Raw genomic sequence first — 17,576 nt, 5'->3', positions numbered from 1 at the left:
GAGGTCCCTTACCACAACCCCAAAGGGCTCCGATCCCCCAGCCCAACCCCGAAGGAAGCCCCCGGACAGCAAAGGTTCTCTGGACCCCCAAAGGACCCGCGGCGCCCCGATGCCTCCTGAGTCCCCCATTATAATACTTTTTAAGGCTTTATTATATCTTTTCAGAACAAATTATTATTTTAGGCAATTATTTCGGTGAAACAGTTAGAGACATTTTAAGAGATGTTTTTAGAAAAGGACTTGAGGGTGAAACTCTGTGGTCGTTATAATACACAAGTTCCATTTGATCGGTGTTGCGAGGTCCCTTACCACAACCCCAAAGGGCTCCGACCCCCCCCCCACCCCAACCCCGAAGGAAGCCCCCGGACAGCAAAGGTTCTCTGGACCCCCAAAGGACCCCTTGCGCCCCGATGCCTCCTGAGTCCCCCATTATAATACTTTTTAAGGCTTTATTATATTTTTTCAGAACAAATTATTATTTTAGGGAATTATTTCGGTAAAACAGTTAGAGACATTTTAAGAGGGTTGTGAGATCCCTTACCACAACCCCAAAGGGCTCCGATCACCCCACCCCAACCCCGAAGGAAGTCCCCGGACAGCAAAGGTTCTCTGGACCCCCAAAGGACCCCCGGCGCCCCGATGCCTTCTGAGTCCCCCATTATAATACTTTTTAAGGCTTTATTACATCTTTTCAGAACAAATTATTATTTTAGGCAATTATTTTGGTGAAACAGTTAGAGACATTTTAAGAGATGTTTTTAGAAAAGGACTTGAGGGTGAAACTCTGTGGTCGTTATAATACACAAGTTCCATTTGAACGGTGTTGCGAGGTCCCTTACCACAACCCCAAAGGGCTCCGACCCCCCCCCCCACCCAAACCCCGAAGGAAGCCCCCGGACAGCAAAGGTTCTCTGGACCCCAAAGGACCCCCGGCGCCCCGATGCCTCCTGAGTCCCCCATTATAATACTTTTTAAGGCTTTATTATATCTTTTCAGAACAAATTATTATTTTAGGGAATTATTTCGGTGAAACAGTTAGAGACATTTTAAGAGGGTTGTGAGGTCCCTTACCACAACCCCAAAGGGCTCCGATCCCCCCACCCCAACCCCGAAGGAAGCTCCCGGACAGCAAAGGTTCTCTGGACCCCCAAAGGACCCCCGGCGCCCCGATGCCTCCTGAGTCCCCCATTATAATACTTTTTAAGGCTTTATTATATCTTTTCAGAACAAATTATTATTTTAGGGAACTATTTCGGTGAAACAGTTAGAGACATTTTAAGAGATGATTTTAGAAGAGGACTTGAGGGTGAAACTCTGTGGTCGTTATAATACACAAGTTCCATTTGAACAGTGTTGTGAGGTCCCCTTACCGCAACCCCAAAGGGCTCCGATACCCCACCCCAAACCCGAAGGCAACCCCCCGGCCTCAAAAGTTCTAAAGGCTACCAAAGGGGCCCCCCGCGCCCCCAAAGACGCCCGCGCCACCATTATAATACTTTTTAAGGCTTTATTATATCTTTTCAGAACAAATTATTATTTTAGGGAATTATTTCGGTGAAAAAGGCCCTCATAGGTGTTTGTTGTCTGAAACCTATAGTTTGGGATGAATAGTTTGCTATTTCAAGCTTTTCTGAGCTAAGGTTTCTTAGTATTTCATAGGTGTGTGTTGTCTGAAACTTATGATTTGAGGTATGCAATTTGCTATTTGCGACCTTTTATAACCAAATTTTTTACGTCTTTCGTAGGTGTGTAGTGTCTGAAACCTATGATTTTGGATGTGTGGGTTGCTATTTTTTTACTTTTATCAGCTGGATTTCTTTCTCTTTCATAGGTGTGTGTTGACTAAAACCTATGATTGGGGAATGAGTGGTTTGCTATTTTTGACTTTTCTGAGTTAGATTTCTTAGCATTTCATAGGTGTTTGCTTTCAGAAAATTATGATTTGGGAGGTGTAGTTTGCTTTTTGGACTTTTCAGAGCTAGGATTCTTAGTCCCTCATAGGTGTTTGTTTTCTGAAACTTCTAGTTTGGGATGAGTAGTTGGATATTTCAGACTTTTCTGAGCTAAGGTTTCTTAGTATTTCGTAGGTGATGCTTCCACGTCAGTTTTAAGTTCACCAAGACATAAAAAATTTAAAGTTCAGTTCTAATTTTTCCATAGAAGATAGGAAAAGTTATACTATTATTGTGATTATTTTCTATGAAGATAGAAAGTTTCACTTTAATTCTAAATTTTCTTAAATTCCGTTCCGACTTTTCTCAAAGAGATGAGAAAATTTAAAGTTCAATTCAAAATTTTCTCAACGAAGTCAAGGAAAGTTCAAGTTCCATACTGAATTTTACCAAAGAACACAATTCAATTCTAATTTATCCAGAGAAAATAAAAATCTTCCACTTAAGTTCTTTATTTCACAAAGACATAAAGAAATTTAAAGTTCAATTCTAAATTTTTCAGTGGAAGATAGAAAAAGTAATACCATACTTGTGAATATTTTCACGGAAGATAAAAAGTTTTAGTTCAATTTTAAATTTTCTCAATGAAGTGAAGAAAAGTTCAAGTTCCCTACTGAATTTTACCAAAGAACACAATTCAATTCTAATTTATCCAGAGAAAACAAAAATCTTCCACTTAAGTTCTATATTTCACAAAGACATAAATAAATTTAAAGTTCGATTCTAAATTTTTTCATTGGAAGATAGAAAAAGTAATACCATACTTGTGATTATTTTCCCGGAAGATAAAAAGTTCTAGTTCAATTCAAAATTTTCTCAATGAAGTGAAGAAGAATTCAAGTTCTCTTCTGAATTTTACCAAAGAACACAATTCAATTCTAATTTCACCAAAGAAAATAAAATCTTCCACTTCAGTTCTTTATTTCAAAAGGTCATAAAGAAATTTAAAGTTCATTTCTAAATTTTTCGGTGGAAGATAGAAAAAGCAATACCATACTTGTGAATATTTTCACGGAAGATAAAAAGTTCTAGTTCAGTTTAAAATTTTCTCAATGAAGTTAAGAAAAGTTCAAGTTCTCTACTGAATTTTACCAAAGAACATAATTCAATTCTAATTTCTCCAGAGAAAACAAAAATCTTCCACTTAAGTTCTTTATGTTACAAAGACATAAATAAATTTAGAGTTCAATTCTAAATTTTTCGATGGAAGATAGAGAAAGTAATAGCATACTTGTGAATATTTTCCCGGAAGATAAAAAGTTCTAGTTCAATTCAAAATTTTCTCAACGAAGTGAAGAAGAATTCAAGTTCTCTTCTGAATTTTACCAAAGAACACAATTCAATTCTAATTTCACCAGAGAAAATAAAAATCTTCCACTTAAGTTCTTTATTTCACAAAGACATAAAGAAATTTAAAGTTCAATTCTAAATTTTTCGGTGGAAGATAGAAAAAGTAATACCATACCTGTGAATATTTTCTCGAAGAGATGAAAAATTTAAAATACCGTTCCAAATTTTTCACAGAAGATAAAAAAGTTCAAGTTCTCTTCGGAATTTTACCAAAGAACACAATTCAATTCTGATTTCTCCAGAGAAAATAAAAATCTTCAACTTAAGTTATTTATTTCACAAAGACATAAAGAAATTTAAAGTTCAATTCTAAATTTTTCGGTGGAAGATAGAAAAAGTAATACCATACTTGTGAATATTTTCCCGGAAGATAAAAAGTTCTAGTTCAATTTACAATTTTCTCAACAAAGTGAAGAAAAGTTCAAGTTCTCTTCTGAATTTTACTAAAGCAAATTCTATCTTGAATTCGCTTCCTGGATAAATAAAAAAGACATTTCATTCAAGAAATTATGACAAATTCTAAGTAAGTAACAAACTGTTTCTTGAATCCTCCTTCTGAATGCACAATAAAGTTATTTCATTTAAGAAATTATGAAAAAATTGTAAGCAGGTAACAAACTCTTTCTTGAATACACCTCGTGGATACACAATGCAGAAATTTCATTTAAGAAATTATCAAAAATTGTAAGTAAGTAGCAAATTCTTTCTCGAATTCGCCTCCTGGATCAATAAAAAAGAAATTTCATTCAAGAAATTATGACAAAATTATAAGTAAGTAACAAACTCTTTCTTGAAGATATCTCATGGATACATAATGCAGAAATTTCTATTGTTTTCATGAGTTAGATATACGATGTAGAAATTAAAATTCAAGAAATTATGAAAAAATTCTCAGTCTAAGCAGCAAATTCTTTCTTGAATTCACCTGTTGGATAAACAAAAAAACATTTCGTTCAAGAAATTATGACAAAATTCTAAGTAAGTAACAGACTCTTTATTGTTTTCACGAGTTAGATATACGATGTAGAAATTAATTTCAAGAGATTATGAAAAAATTCTCAGTAAGTAACCATTTCTTTCTTGAAGTCAACTCTTGGATATACAGTACGGAAATTTCATTCAAGAAATTATGAAAATATTTGTAAGTAAGTAACAAACTCTTTATTGATTCCACCTCTTGGATATACAGTACAGATACTTCTTTCAAGAAATTATGAAAAAAATCGCAAGTAAGTAACTTTTTTTCTCTTTATCACAAACAATTTTCACTTGGCTACACGATGTAGAAATTTAATTCAAGAAATTATGAAAAAATTCTCAGTAAGTAACAATTTCTTTCTTGAATTCAACTCTTAGATACACAATACGGAAATTTCATTCAAGAAATTATGAAAGTATTTGTAAGTAAGTAACAAGCTCTTTATTGATTTCACCTCTTGAATATACAGTACAGATACTTCATTCAAGAAACGTGATTAAACACGTTTTGAAACTGCATGCTATTTGCTTGCCTTTCCTTGGCACCTTTCCAAATGAGCGGGGATTCCCCACTGCTTCTTACACATTGCAAAAAAGTGAGCAGTACGAAAACTCCACATTTTCAACCAGACTGGTTTTTTTTTAGACAACACGAGAGACATGCAAAGTCGGCATAGCTTTATTTCATTTTTAAGCTTAATTTAGACGAGGTTACGTGCGCGCACGTAACCTCGTCTACATTAACCTTAAAAATGAAATAAAGCTATGTCGACTTTGCATGTCTCTCGTGTTGTCTAAAAAAAAAAAAACAGTCTGGTTGAAAACGTGGAGTTTTCGTACTGCTCACTTTTTTGCAATGTGTAGGAAGCAGTGGGGAATCCCCGCTCATTTGGAAAGGTGCCAAGGAAAGGCAAGCAAATAGCATGTAGTTTCAAAACGTGTTTAATCACGTTTCTTGAATGAAGTATCTGTACTTTATATTCAAGAGGTGAAATCAATAAAGAGCTTGTTACTTACTTACAAATACTTTCATAATTTCTTGAATGAAATTTCCGTATTGTGTATCTAAGAGTTGAATTCAAGAAAGAAATTGTTACTTACTGAGAATGTTTTCATAATTTCTTGAATTAAATTTCTACATCGTGTAGCCAAGTGAAAATTTTTTGTGATAAAGAGAAAAAAAGTTACTTACTTGTGTCTTTTTTCATAATTTCTTGAATGAAGTATCTGTACTGTATATCCAAGAGGCGGAATCAATAAAGAGTTTGTTACTTACTTACAAATATTTTCATAATTTCTAGAATGAAATTTCCGTACTGTGTATCCAAGAGTTGACTTCAAGAAAGAAATGGTTACTTACGGAGAATTTTTTCATAATTTCTTGAAATTAATTTCTACATCGTATATCTAACTCGTGAAAACAATAAAGAGTTTGTTACTTACTTTAAATTTTGTCATAATTTCTTGAACGAAATGTCTTTTTGTTTACCCAACAGGTGAATTCAAGAAAGAATTTGCTACTTAGACTGAGAATTTTTTCATAATTTCTTGAATTTAATTTCTACATCGTATATCTAACTCATGAAAACAATAGAGAGTTTGTTGTATCCATGAGATATCTTCAAGAAAGAGTTTGTTACTTACTTAGAATTTTGTCATAATTTCTTGAATGAAATTTCTTTTTTATTGATCCAGGAGGCGAATTCGAGAAAGAATTTGCTACTTACTTACAATTTTTGATAATTTCTTATATGAAATTTCTGCATTGTGTATCCACAAGGTGTATTCAAGAAAGATTTTGTTACTTGCTTACAATTTTTTCGTAATTTCTTAAATGAAATAACTGTATTGTGCATTCAGGAGGAGGATTCAAGAAACAGTTTGTTACTTACTTAGAATTTGTCATAATTTCTTGAATGAAATGTCTTTTTTATTTATCCAGGAGGCAAATTCAAGAAAGAATTTGCTTTAGTAAAATTCAGAAGAGAAATTGAACTTTTCTTCACTTCGTTGAGAAAATTGTAAATTGAACTAGAACTTTTTATCTTCCGGGAAAATATTCACAAGTATGGTATTACTTTTTCTATCTTCCACCGAAAAATTTAGAATTGAACTTTAAATTTCTTTATGTCTCTGTGAAATAAAGAACTTAAGTGGAAGATTTTTATTTTCTCTGGAGAAATTAGAATTGTGTTCTTTGGTAAAATTCCGAAGAGAACTTGAACTTTTTTATCTTCTGTGAAAAATTTGGAACAGTATTTTAAATTTTTCATCTCTTCGAGAAAATATTCACAGGTATGGTATTACTTTTTCTATCTTCCACTGAAAAATTTAGACTTGAACTTTAAATTTCTTTATTTCTTTGTGAAATAAAGAAATTAGGTGGAAGATTTTTATTTACTCTAGGCAACTTAGAATTGAATTGTGTTCTTTGGTAAAATTCAGTAGAAAACTTGAATTTTTCTTCACTTCGTTGGGAAATTTTTAAATTGAACTAGAACTTTTTATCTTGCGGGAAAATATTCACAAGTATGGTATTACTTTTTCTATCTTACATCGAAAAATTTATAATTTAACCCTAAATTTCTTTATGTCTTTTTAAAATAAAGACCTTAAGTAGAAGATTTTTGTTGTCTCTGGATAAATCAGAATTGAATTGTGTTCTTTGGTAAAATTCAGTAGAGATCTTGAACTTTTCTTCACTTCATTGAGAAAATTTTAAATTGAACTAGAACTTTTTTATCTTCCGTGAAAATATTCACAAGTATGGTATTACTTTTTCTATCTTCCACCGAAAAATTTAGAATTTAATTTTAAATTTCTTTATGTCTTTGTGAAATAAAGAACAGAAGTGTAATATATTTATTTTCTCTGTTGAAATTAGAATTGAATTGTGTTCTTTGGTAGATTTCCGAAGAGAACTTGAATTCTTCTTCACTTGGTTGAGAAAATTTTAAATTGAACTAGAACTTTTTATCTTCCAGGACAATATTCACAAGTATGGTATTAATTTTTCTATCTTCCACTGAAAAATTTAGAAATGAACTTTAAATTTCTTTATGTCTTTGTGAAATAAAGAACTTAAGTGGAAGATTTTTATTTTCCCTGGATAAATTATAATTTAATTGTGTTCTTTGGTAAAATTCAGTAGGTAGCTTGAACTTTTCTTCACTTCATTCAGAAAATTTAAAATTTAACTAGAACTTTTTATCTTCCGGGAAAATATTCACAAGTATGGTATTACTTCTTCTATCTTCCACAGAAAAATTTAGAATTGAACTTAAAATTTCTTTATGTCTTTGTGAAATAAAGAACTTAAGTGGAAGATTTTTATTTTCTCTGGATAAATTAGAATTGAATTGTGTTCTTTGGTAAAATTCGGAAGGGAACTTGAACTTTCCTTGACTTCGTTGAGAAAATTTTGAATTGAACTTTAAATTTTCTCATCTCTTTGAGAAAAGTCGGAACTGAATTTAAGAAAATTTAGAATTAAAGTGAAACCTTCTATCTTCATAGAAAATAATCACAATAATAGTATAACTTTTCCTATCTTCTATGGAAAAATTAGAACTGAACTTTAAATTTTGCATGTCTTGGTGAACTTAAAACTGACGTGGAAGCTTCACCTACGAAATACTAAGAAACCTTAGCTCAGAAAAGTCTGAAATATCCAACTACTCATCCCAAACTAGAAGTTTCAGACAACAAACACCTATGAGGGACTAAGAATCCTAGCTCTGAAAAGTCCAAAAAGCAAACTACACCTCCCAAATCATTTTCTGAAAGCACACACCTATGAAATGCTAAGAAATCTAACTCAGAAAAGTCAAAAATAGCAAACCACTCATTCCCAAATCATAGGTTTCAGTCAACACACACCTACGAAAGGCTAAGAAATCCAGCTCAGAAAAGTCAAAAAATAGCAACCCACACATCCCAAATCATAGGTTTCAGACACCACATACCTACGAAAGACTAAGAAATCTGGTCGGAAATAGCAAATTACATACCTCAAATCATAAGTTTCAGACAACACACACCTATGAAATACTAAGAAACCTTAGCTCAGAAAAGCTTGAAATAGCAAACTATTCATCCCAAACTATAGGTTTCAGACAACAAACACCAATGAGGGCCTGTTTCACCGAAATAATTCCCTAAAATAATAATTTTTTCTGAAAAGATATAATAAAGCCTTAAAAAGTATTATAATGGAGGCTCGGGAGTCTTTGGGGACCCCGGGGGCCCCTTTGGGAGCCTAGAGAACCTTTAAGGACCGGGGGGTTCCTTCGGGGTTGGGGTGGGGGATCGGAGCCCTTTGGGGTTGCGGTAAGGGGACCTCACAACACTGTTCAAATGGAACTTGTGTATTATAACGACCACAGAGTTTCACCCTCAAGTCCTCTTCTAAAATCATCTCTTAAAATGTCTCTAACTGTTTCACCCAAATAATTCCCTAAAATAATAATTTGTTCTGAAAAGATATAATAAAGCCTTAAAAAGTATTATAATGGGGGACTCAGGAGGCATCAGGGCGCCGGGGGTCCTTTGGGGGTCCAGAGAACCTTTGCCGTCTGGGGGGCTTCCTTCGGGGTTGGGGTGGGGGGATCGGAGCCCTTTGGGGTTGTGCTAAGGGACCTCACAACACCGTTCAAATGGAACTTGTGTATTATAATGACCACAGAGTTTCACCGAAATAATTCCCTAAAATAATAATTTGTTCTGAAAAGATATAATAAAGCCTTAAAAAGTATTATAATGGGGGACTCAGTAGGCATCGGGGCCCCGGGGGTCCGTTGGGGGTACAGAGAACCATTGCTGTCCGGGGGCTTCCTTCGGGGTTGGGGGGGGGGGATTGGAGCCCTTTGGGGTTGTGGTAAGGGACCTCACAACCCTCTTAAAATGTCTCTAACTGTTTCACCGAAATAATTCCCTAAAATAATAATTTGTTCTGAAAAGATATAATAAAGCCTTAAAAAGTATTATAATGGAGGACTCAGGAGGGATCGGGGCACCGGGGGTCCTTTGGGGGTCCAGAGAACCTTTGCTGTCCGGGGGCTTCCTTCGGAGTTGGGGTGGGGGGATCGGAGCCCTTTGGGGTTGTGGTAAGGGACCTCACAACACCGTTTAAATGGAACTTGTGTATTATAACGACCACAGAGTTTCACCCTCAAGTCCTTTTCTAAAATCATCTCTTAAAATGTCTCTAACTGTTTCACCGAAATAATTGCCTAAAATAATAATTTGTTCTGAAAAGATATAATAAAGCCTTAAAAAGTATTATAATGGGGGACTCAGGAGGGATCGGGGCGCCGGGGGTCCTTTGGGGGTCCAGAGAACCTTTGTTGTCCGGGGGCTTCCTTCGGGGTTGGGGTGGGGGGATCGGAGCCCTTTGGGATTGTGCTAAGGGACCTCACAACACCGTTCAAATGTCTCTAACTGTTTCACCGAAATAATTCCCTAAAATAATAATTTGTGCTGAAAAGATATAATAAAGCCTTAAAAAGTATTATAATGGAGGCTCAGGAGTCTTTGGGGCGCCGGGTGGTCACCCAAAATCAGAAGAAATGTTCAATGTTCCTTTAGTAGCTATGCAATTAGATTAAAAATGAAGATATTTATGCAGAGTTTCAGGTAGCTATGGCTAAGTTTGCTAAAAGACCAGTTATTTTCTTGCGAAAACACGCAAAATCAGAAAAAATAACTGAACTCCCCATGTAACTGAACCCCTGTATAACCGAAACCCCGTACAACTGAACCCCCCATGTAAGTGAACCCCTGTATAACCGAAACCCTGTACAACTGAACCTCCGTGCTACTCGACCCCATTTAAATAATCCCCGTGTAACTGAATCCGCATGTAACTGAACCCTCGTGCAACTCAACTCCCTCAAAACACTTTTCAGCCATTTCTTGTTATTTTTTTTTATTTCTAAACTATTTAAAATTGACAACACTGTGCAAATCATCACTTGTGTATTATACAGACCACATCGGCGAGGTAAAGCTAGGTCAAGTCACAATGTCATTCTATCGTCACTTTTCAATTAGGCTATTGAATACCTTCTACCAATGTCTCTTGTAGGCGTCAAATCTATTAAGTATCTGAGCATATTCTTTGTATTGTTGATGCAAGCATCCCATTCTTTAATTACCCGTGAGGCATTCTTAACCATCGCAATACCTTTACGCAAATACCTTTTCGCAAAAAATTCGCAAATCTCGTAAACTAATGAAGTAATTACCCTTTTCAAAAACATTAGTCCTTCTATTAATGAACCCATGACACGAAACCAGTCTGATAGCATCACACAATCTCGCTCCTAGTTCCAAAAATGGAATGCATGTAGCGTTCGTAGTAATAGGTTTAAAAACCTATTAGCCAAGTTTTAAAAAAAAACCTACTAATCAACTTACAGATGAATGACCACGGATTTAACCTAAAAAAAAACTTGTATATCATGAACTAGAAATCTACGTCAGAAAAACTTGTCCTTAAATTGCGTAAATCTCTTAGCAAAGGTGTAATGACCTGTAGAATAGGACTACCAGAAAAACCTGTTTGGTACGGAGGGGCCATAGAAATGGTACCTCTTACTCTACTTACATGACAGGGGATAAAGAGTTAATCTTTGAATAGATTGATGCAGAGGAGAAGCGTGTGCAGCTCTGTCGACCTCAGGTGGCTTGGTGCTGGAGTCACTCATTAGTAGCAGTAGTAGTTATTTCTGTTCAATTTATACTTGACTTCCTGCGTGGGTTAATTTCTTCTCTCCTTAAGTTTCAATGTCGTTTTAGTTTTTATTATAATTGGATGCCATACAGAAAATTCCGCGAGAGATTGTGGCAAGAAAATACAAGAACAGTATAATTCAGCATAATTACTAAATAAACTCTTGACTTTTTGAATTTAAGAAATTCCAAGGACAGAAAATGAAACATTTCCCAGTCATAAATTATGTTTTCTTAGGCAGCACGAAGAGAATATTTTCAACCTATTGTTGGGAGAAAAGTGACAATAAATTATGTTTCTGTTAGTGCCTTGTCACCTGCAGAATGCCATTATTTGCTTTTTAAGAAACATTTTATGGAAATGGTCAAGAAAGGTTACTACTCCTAATTTCGTGAAAGGACAAAGATTTGGATAACTTTTCAAAACAAAAACGATATAAAAGGGTATTAACGTAACACGTTTTATCATCAAAATTGATCAATACTCGTACAACATAATCAAACAGTTCGCGGAAACGAACTGTAAGTAAGGAGCGGGGTGGACCAAAAAGTGACCGAAACTGTAAGAAACAGAGTCTTGATAATAATAGATACGCCAAAAGAACCAAATTTGGATGATTATTCAATATATAAAAAAATCACGAAATTTAATGTTACCTATCAAAAGTTACGAGCCTGAGAAAATTTGCTTATTTTTTGAAAAAGCTGAAAACACCCTCAAGAAATCAAGTAACCTTAATGAAAATCTCGCCATGAGATTTAGAATATCAGATAACCCCACTGTAAAGGTTTCAAGCTCCTAAATAAAAAATGGGAATTTTGAATTTTTTTTGCCATAAGCAGGATCGCAGCAGGATGTCAAAATGCAAGTCCCATCTTACCCACATCTTCCCTAAGGCAAACACAGCTTTTACGTTGCTTTGTTTTTGGTGCAAGGGCTGCCCCCCCCCAGAGAAATCGAAACTCTACGCCTATGTGTGGGAGGGGGTTGGTTGCCCTTCAATTATTTTTTACTATCAAAAAGGGCACTAGCCCGCTCAATTTCCAATTGAATGAGCCCTTTTCGAAGTTTCTACGACAACTCCTTCGATACGAAGAGCCCTGGTCAAAATAAATTAAATAAATAAATAAATAATACATTGTGCCAACATCGTTCTTTACTTAGGCTACGCTATTGCACTGCCTATAATTTAGCAGGTATTTACCCATGGTGTGAGGGGCTCTGGCCCTTCTCCAAAATCTAATAATTTTATGGTTTCTCAGTAATTTCTTATTTTCAGTTTCTTCTCTTAAAAACCCTTCTTCGAAATACTACTCCTAAAATCAATTTCTCCGTACATGTCTAAGCTCATGTTATAACATCTGAATATGATCTTACACCTAAAAACTAGAGAAAAATAAGTCAGGTTAACTTACCGTATTACTAATGGCCGTCATCCAATCACTGAAAAGTAGAACAGAAAATTAGAGATTGGGAAATTCCAAGAGAGAAGGTGCTGCAGTAGTAAAGGAAATCAATGGTTCATTGGACTATCTCATCAATCAAAAAAGGTCCACTGAAGAATATCTAAAGGGGGAAATAAGGAAAAAAGATTGACTTCGAATGAAAGTGAAAGCTAGACTGAAAAGCTCATTAAAGATAAGAGTGCATTCGAGCATGGAACTGCTAGGTTAAGTTGACATCTGAAGAGATAGGATCCTGCGGAAAATTTTAATAACGAGAGGTTTCTGAGGGCCAGACAGCAAAAATCACAAAATAAATAAGAAATCTCTCCCTTTGAGGGACAAAAGTATAGTATTGAGAAAGTTGAATTGAAGGTCAATCCAGAAATGCTAGGGCACGTAAAGTTGTCATATGAAGAGATACCATGCTGTGCAAAATTTTGAGTCTATATTTGGATAAGAAGAAATTCAAATATTGGATACGATTAAATATAAACCCTATAAGATGTGCTTCATTTTGGAAACAAATAATTATAAAATATTTTAAAGTTCTTTTGGGAATGTCTGCATTTTGTAGCACAAAACTGTTAAGCAATAAACATTCTGATGCATTCCATGCCTCGATGAGTTCATTTAGGTTTAGAAGAGGAAAATTCTCAAATCTGTAAAAAACGAAGTAAAAAAAGGAAATGGCACTTACCTTTCAAAATAGTATTTAAACATTACTTTATTTGATTCCAGCCCATCGCTTAGAATGCAAAAATATTTTTGGGTGTGAGTCAAATTGAAAAAAAAGACAATACCCACGAACATCCCGCAAGAGCTAGAAAACTATAGGATAGTTGAAATAAAAATTTCTTAGATACCTTGGAGGCTGGATACTAGGGTTGCCCTACACTCTTTGTTGTCCTATTTTCGTGATTGATTACTCTTGCCTGTCCTCTCAAAAATAAATGCTGATGTGAGTTTTCTATTTCTGTTAACTTTGATCCTTTTTTTTAATAGCTTCCACCTTACAAAAAACAGGTATGTTGATCTGTGTACCCGGTCACCTTCTTCTATGATATTGCCGATATGCCCTTTTGATAACCTGTATATACATAGTACGTTTTATTTTAGTCGAACTCCCTCTTCAACACTTTCGGAAATTTGCATCTTACTACTATTGGCGTTAGTAGTTGTTGCAATAGAAGTAGTAGATGGAGTAGCTGTAGTAGTAGTAGTAGTAGAAGCATTGGTAGTAGCATTAATAGTAGCGTGCACATATTGCTTTTAAACATTCCTTGAAAGTTCCAACTTAATTCCCTAATCCATTCCTGAGATACGCCCTTTTGACAATCTGCATGCTCAAAGTGTGTTTTGATTTTACTTCAAATTTCCTCTCTATGTTCTCTCAAATTTTCAACTTCCGACCCTTATTATTGATAGTATTACTATCATAGTGGCAGTGGTAGTAAAAGGAGTAGCAGTAGTGTTATATTGGTTGTAGTAGCAACAGCAATAGCAGCAGTATTAATAGCAGTAGTAGTATGCACATGTCGCCTTTTCGCTAGTTGAGCACCACCCTCGTGATGCCATGGAAATATCCGCTTGATACGATGAGCTGTTATCAACATATTGCTGATACGCCCTTGTGACAATCTGTAAGCACATAGAGTGTTCTTGATTAAGTTCAACTTTCCCCTCAACATTTTCTCAAATTTTCACTTCAATTTCCTCAGACTTGGTAGTACTCACTACAGTATCAGTATTTGTAGTCGTAATAGTGTAAGTATTAGTAGTAGAAGTGGTAATAGTAGTAGTAGCGTGCAAATATTGGCATTTCGAAATTTCAACTTCATACCCTCATCCATTCCTGATGTACACACTTTCGACAATCTACATGCACATAGTGTGTTTTAACTTTGTTCAAATTTCCCCTTTATATTCTTTCAAACTTTCACCTATAATATTGTGCTGCACTGCCTGTGATATTGATTATATTCCCTTTTGAGAACCAGCATTCATACAGTTTTTTTCGTTTAATTGAAACTCCCCCTAAACACTCCCTAAAAGTTTCACCTTAATACCATTAGAGTCATTAGTTACAGTTATAGCAGTAGTTATAATAATAGTAAACACATAATGCCTTTTGGTTAGTACAAAATCCACCATTACGTACCGTGAAAGTTTACTGTTGCAGCCTTTTAACAATCTAAAAACTCATAGTTCATTTTCACTCAACAGATTTCAAAATCCTTATGAACACACACTGGAATTTTCAACTTAATAGAAGAAACCATTACTGAATCATTGCTAATTAGTCTTCCTTACAACCTGTTTGTGCATAGTGTATTTTGATATAGTTCAGCATTGTTTCAATATTCCCCGAAATTGTCGTCTAAATGCACTTAGTCTTAGTGGCAGTTGTAGGAGTACCAGAAGTAATAGTAGTAGCAGTAAAGCTAATAGTAGAAGCTTTAAATTTAGTAGCGGTAGCGGTAGTAATAGTGGTAGCAGCAGTAGTAGTAGTAGTAGTAGCAGCAGTAGTAGTAGTTGTAGTAGTAGAGGCAATAATATTAGGAAGCATGTATTATCTTTTGGTTAGTTCAACATCCCTCACAACAAGCGCTGTAAGTTTCAACTTCACACACCAAACGGTTCCTAAGATATTGCTGATACGCTCTTTTGACAACCTTCATACAATCAGCGGGGTGTAATTCAGTTCAACTTTCCCGGTCAATATTCCCTCAAATTCTACCTTCATACCCTGACACGCAGATAATAAACTCTTGAAATAAAGAAAATCTTATTCAAGAACATTGCTTTGAATCGTGACACAGGTGAATTTGGGCTAAATTCTATCTACGATAATTTATTAAAATCTGACAGAGTAAAGTTCAATTCACCCAATGTAGTTGACCTCTGTCCAAGTGGTATATCATTGAACGCTAATGAACCAAATCCAAGAAGGTCAAAGAGGCTAGCTTCCGCCTATGCTTTGAAAAGAATTAGAAAATTAAAAAATATGTAGTTTTATTTGATTTTGTATATAAACTATTGTTTTAGATTGTTTTAGTTTAGTTTTACTACTGATGAAGGTCACTGCATATGTGACCGAAATATCTAGTATTTTTGTGAATTTCTATCACTGTTATCATCATCACTGTCTACTAAAAGGATTCTATCCATGTTTGAACTTTTAAATATTACCCTGAGACATAGTTGTAATAGTTGTAACGGGAACAGTAGTAGTAGTAGCACTAGTTGTAGGACTATTAGCAGTAATATTAGCTGTAATAGCACTAGTTACTAGTAGCAGCAGTAGTATCGGAGTATTCCCTTTTGGTCTGTTGAATATCTCCCCCAAAAATTCATGGAAGTTGCTATGATATTGCTGATATGCCCTTTAGTAATAGTGGTAGCAGCAGTAGTAGTAGTAGTAGCAGCAGCAGTAGTAGTAATAGTAGTAGTATTAGAGGCAATAATATTAGCAAACAAGTATTATCTTTTGATTAGTTCAACATCCCTCACAACAAAGGCTGTAAGTTTCAACTTCACACACCAAACGGTTCCTAAGAAATTGCTGATACGCTCTTTTGACAACCTTCATAAAATCAGCATGGTGTGATTCAGTTCAACCTCCCCGGTTAATGTTCCCTCAAATTCTACCTTCATACCCTGAGACGCAGATAATAAACTCTTGAAATAAAGATAATCTTATTCAAGAACATTGCTTTGAATCGTGACACAGGTGAATTGGGCTAAATTCTATCTCCGATAATTCATTAAAATCTGACAGAGTAAAGTTCAATTCACCCACTGTAGTTGACCTTTGTCCAAGTGGTATATCGTTGAACGCTAATGAACCGAATCTAAGAAGGTTAAAGACGCTAGCTTCCGCCTTTGCTTTGAAAAGTATTAGAGAATTAAACAATATGTAGTTTTATTTGATGTTGTATATAAACTATTGTTTTAAATTGTTTTAGTTTAATTTTACTACTGATGACGGTCACTGCATATGTGACCAAAATATCTAGTATTTTTGTGAATTTCTATCACTGTTATCATCATAGCTGTCTATTAAAAGGATTGTATCCCTATTTGAACTTTTATTTATTACCCTGAGACATGGTTGTAATAGTTGTAACAGGAACAGTAGTAGTAGTAGTACTAGTTGTAGGACTATTAGCAGTAATATTAGCTGTACTAGCACTAGTTACTAGTAGCAGCAGTAGTATTGAAGTATTCCCTTTTGGTCTGTTGAATATCTCCCCCAAAAATCCATGGAAGTTGCTATGATATTGCTGATATGCCCTTTTGATAACCTGCATATTCATAGTTTTATTAATCCCACATTCCCCTCAACATTTCTTGAAATTTGCGTATTAATAATCCTAGCCTGACTAGTAGTTGCAATAGGAGTAATAATTGGAGTAGTAGTAGTAGCATTAGTGGTGGTAGCAGTAGTAGAAGTATTAGTAGTAGTAGTAGTAGCAAAAGTAACAGAGCGGTAGTAAAAGTAGTAACGTGCACGTATTGCATTTTGGTCAATTGATCTTGCAATTTAAAGTTCGAATTTAATATCCAAATCCATTCTTGAGGTACGCCGTTTTTGTAAATCTGCACGTACATAGTACGTTTTGATTTAGTTCAAATTTTTCCGTCAATATCTTCTGAAATTTTCATGTTCATGCGGATAGCGATAACATTACTAGTTTCATAATAATAGGGGTTTTAACATGAGAATTAGTAGCAGTGGTAGTGTTTTCATAAGTAGTAGTAGTAGTAACAGTGGTAGCAGCAGTATTGATAGCTGTAGTAGCTTGTATAGGTTGTCTTTTGGTCAGTTGAATGTTTACCACATGATGCCCCGGAAGTTTCATCTTGACACGGTAAGTCATTACAAAAATATTGTTGATAAGGCCTTTTTACCACCTTTTGACCCCGTTTGCATTTTAATACTCTTCTTTCATTCATTTTAATATATATATATATATATATATATATATATATATATATATATATATATATATATATATATATATATATATATATATATATATATATATATATATATATATATATATATATATATATATATATATATATATATATATATATATATATATATATATATAT

The 17,576-nt window shown here is 34.6% G+C and overlaps 1 protein-coding gene across 1 annotated transcript in view; it reads right to left on the bottom strand.

Annotated features, from left to right (window-relative positions):
* LOC148949981 (uncharacterized) overlaps positions 1-17,576 on the bottom strand; it is a 93,497-nt gene that overhangs the window by 28,237 nt on the left and 47,684 nt on the right. The window contains exon 4 of the mRNA XM_089091380.1: positions 12,429-12,456. Coding sequence (XP_088947506.1) covers positions 12,429-12,456 — 28 coding nt within the window. The remainder of the gene's footprint in view (positions 1-12,428; positions 12,457-17,576) is intronic.

Source organism: Artemia sp. Qi Xiang Cuo, chromosome 7 (assembly GCF_049724085.1).
Source record: "Artemia sp. Qi Xiang Cuo chromosome 7, ASM4972408v1, whole genome shotgun sequence".
Taxonomy (NCBI): Eukaryota; Metazoa; Arthropoda; class Branchiopoda; order Anostraca; family Artemiidae; genus Artemia; species Artemia sp. Qi Xiang Cuo.
This window is presented reverse-complemented; position numbering and strand designations above follow the sequence as displayed.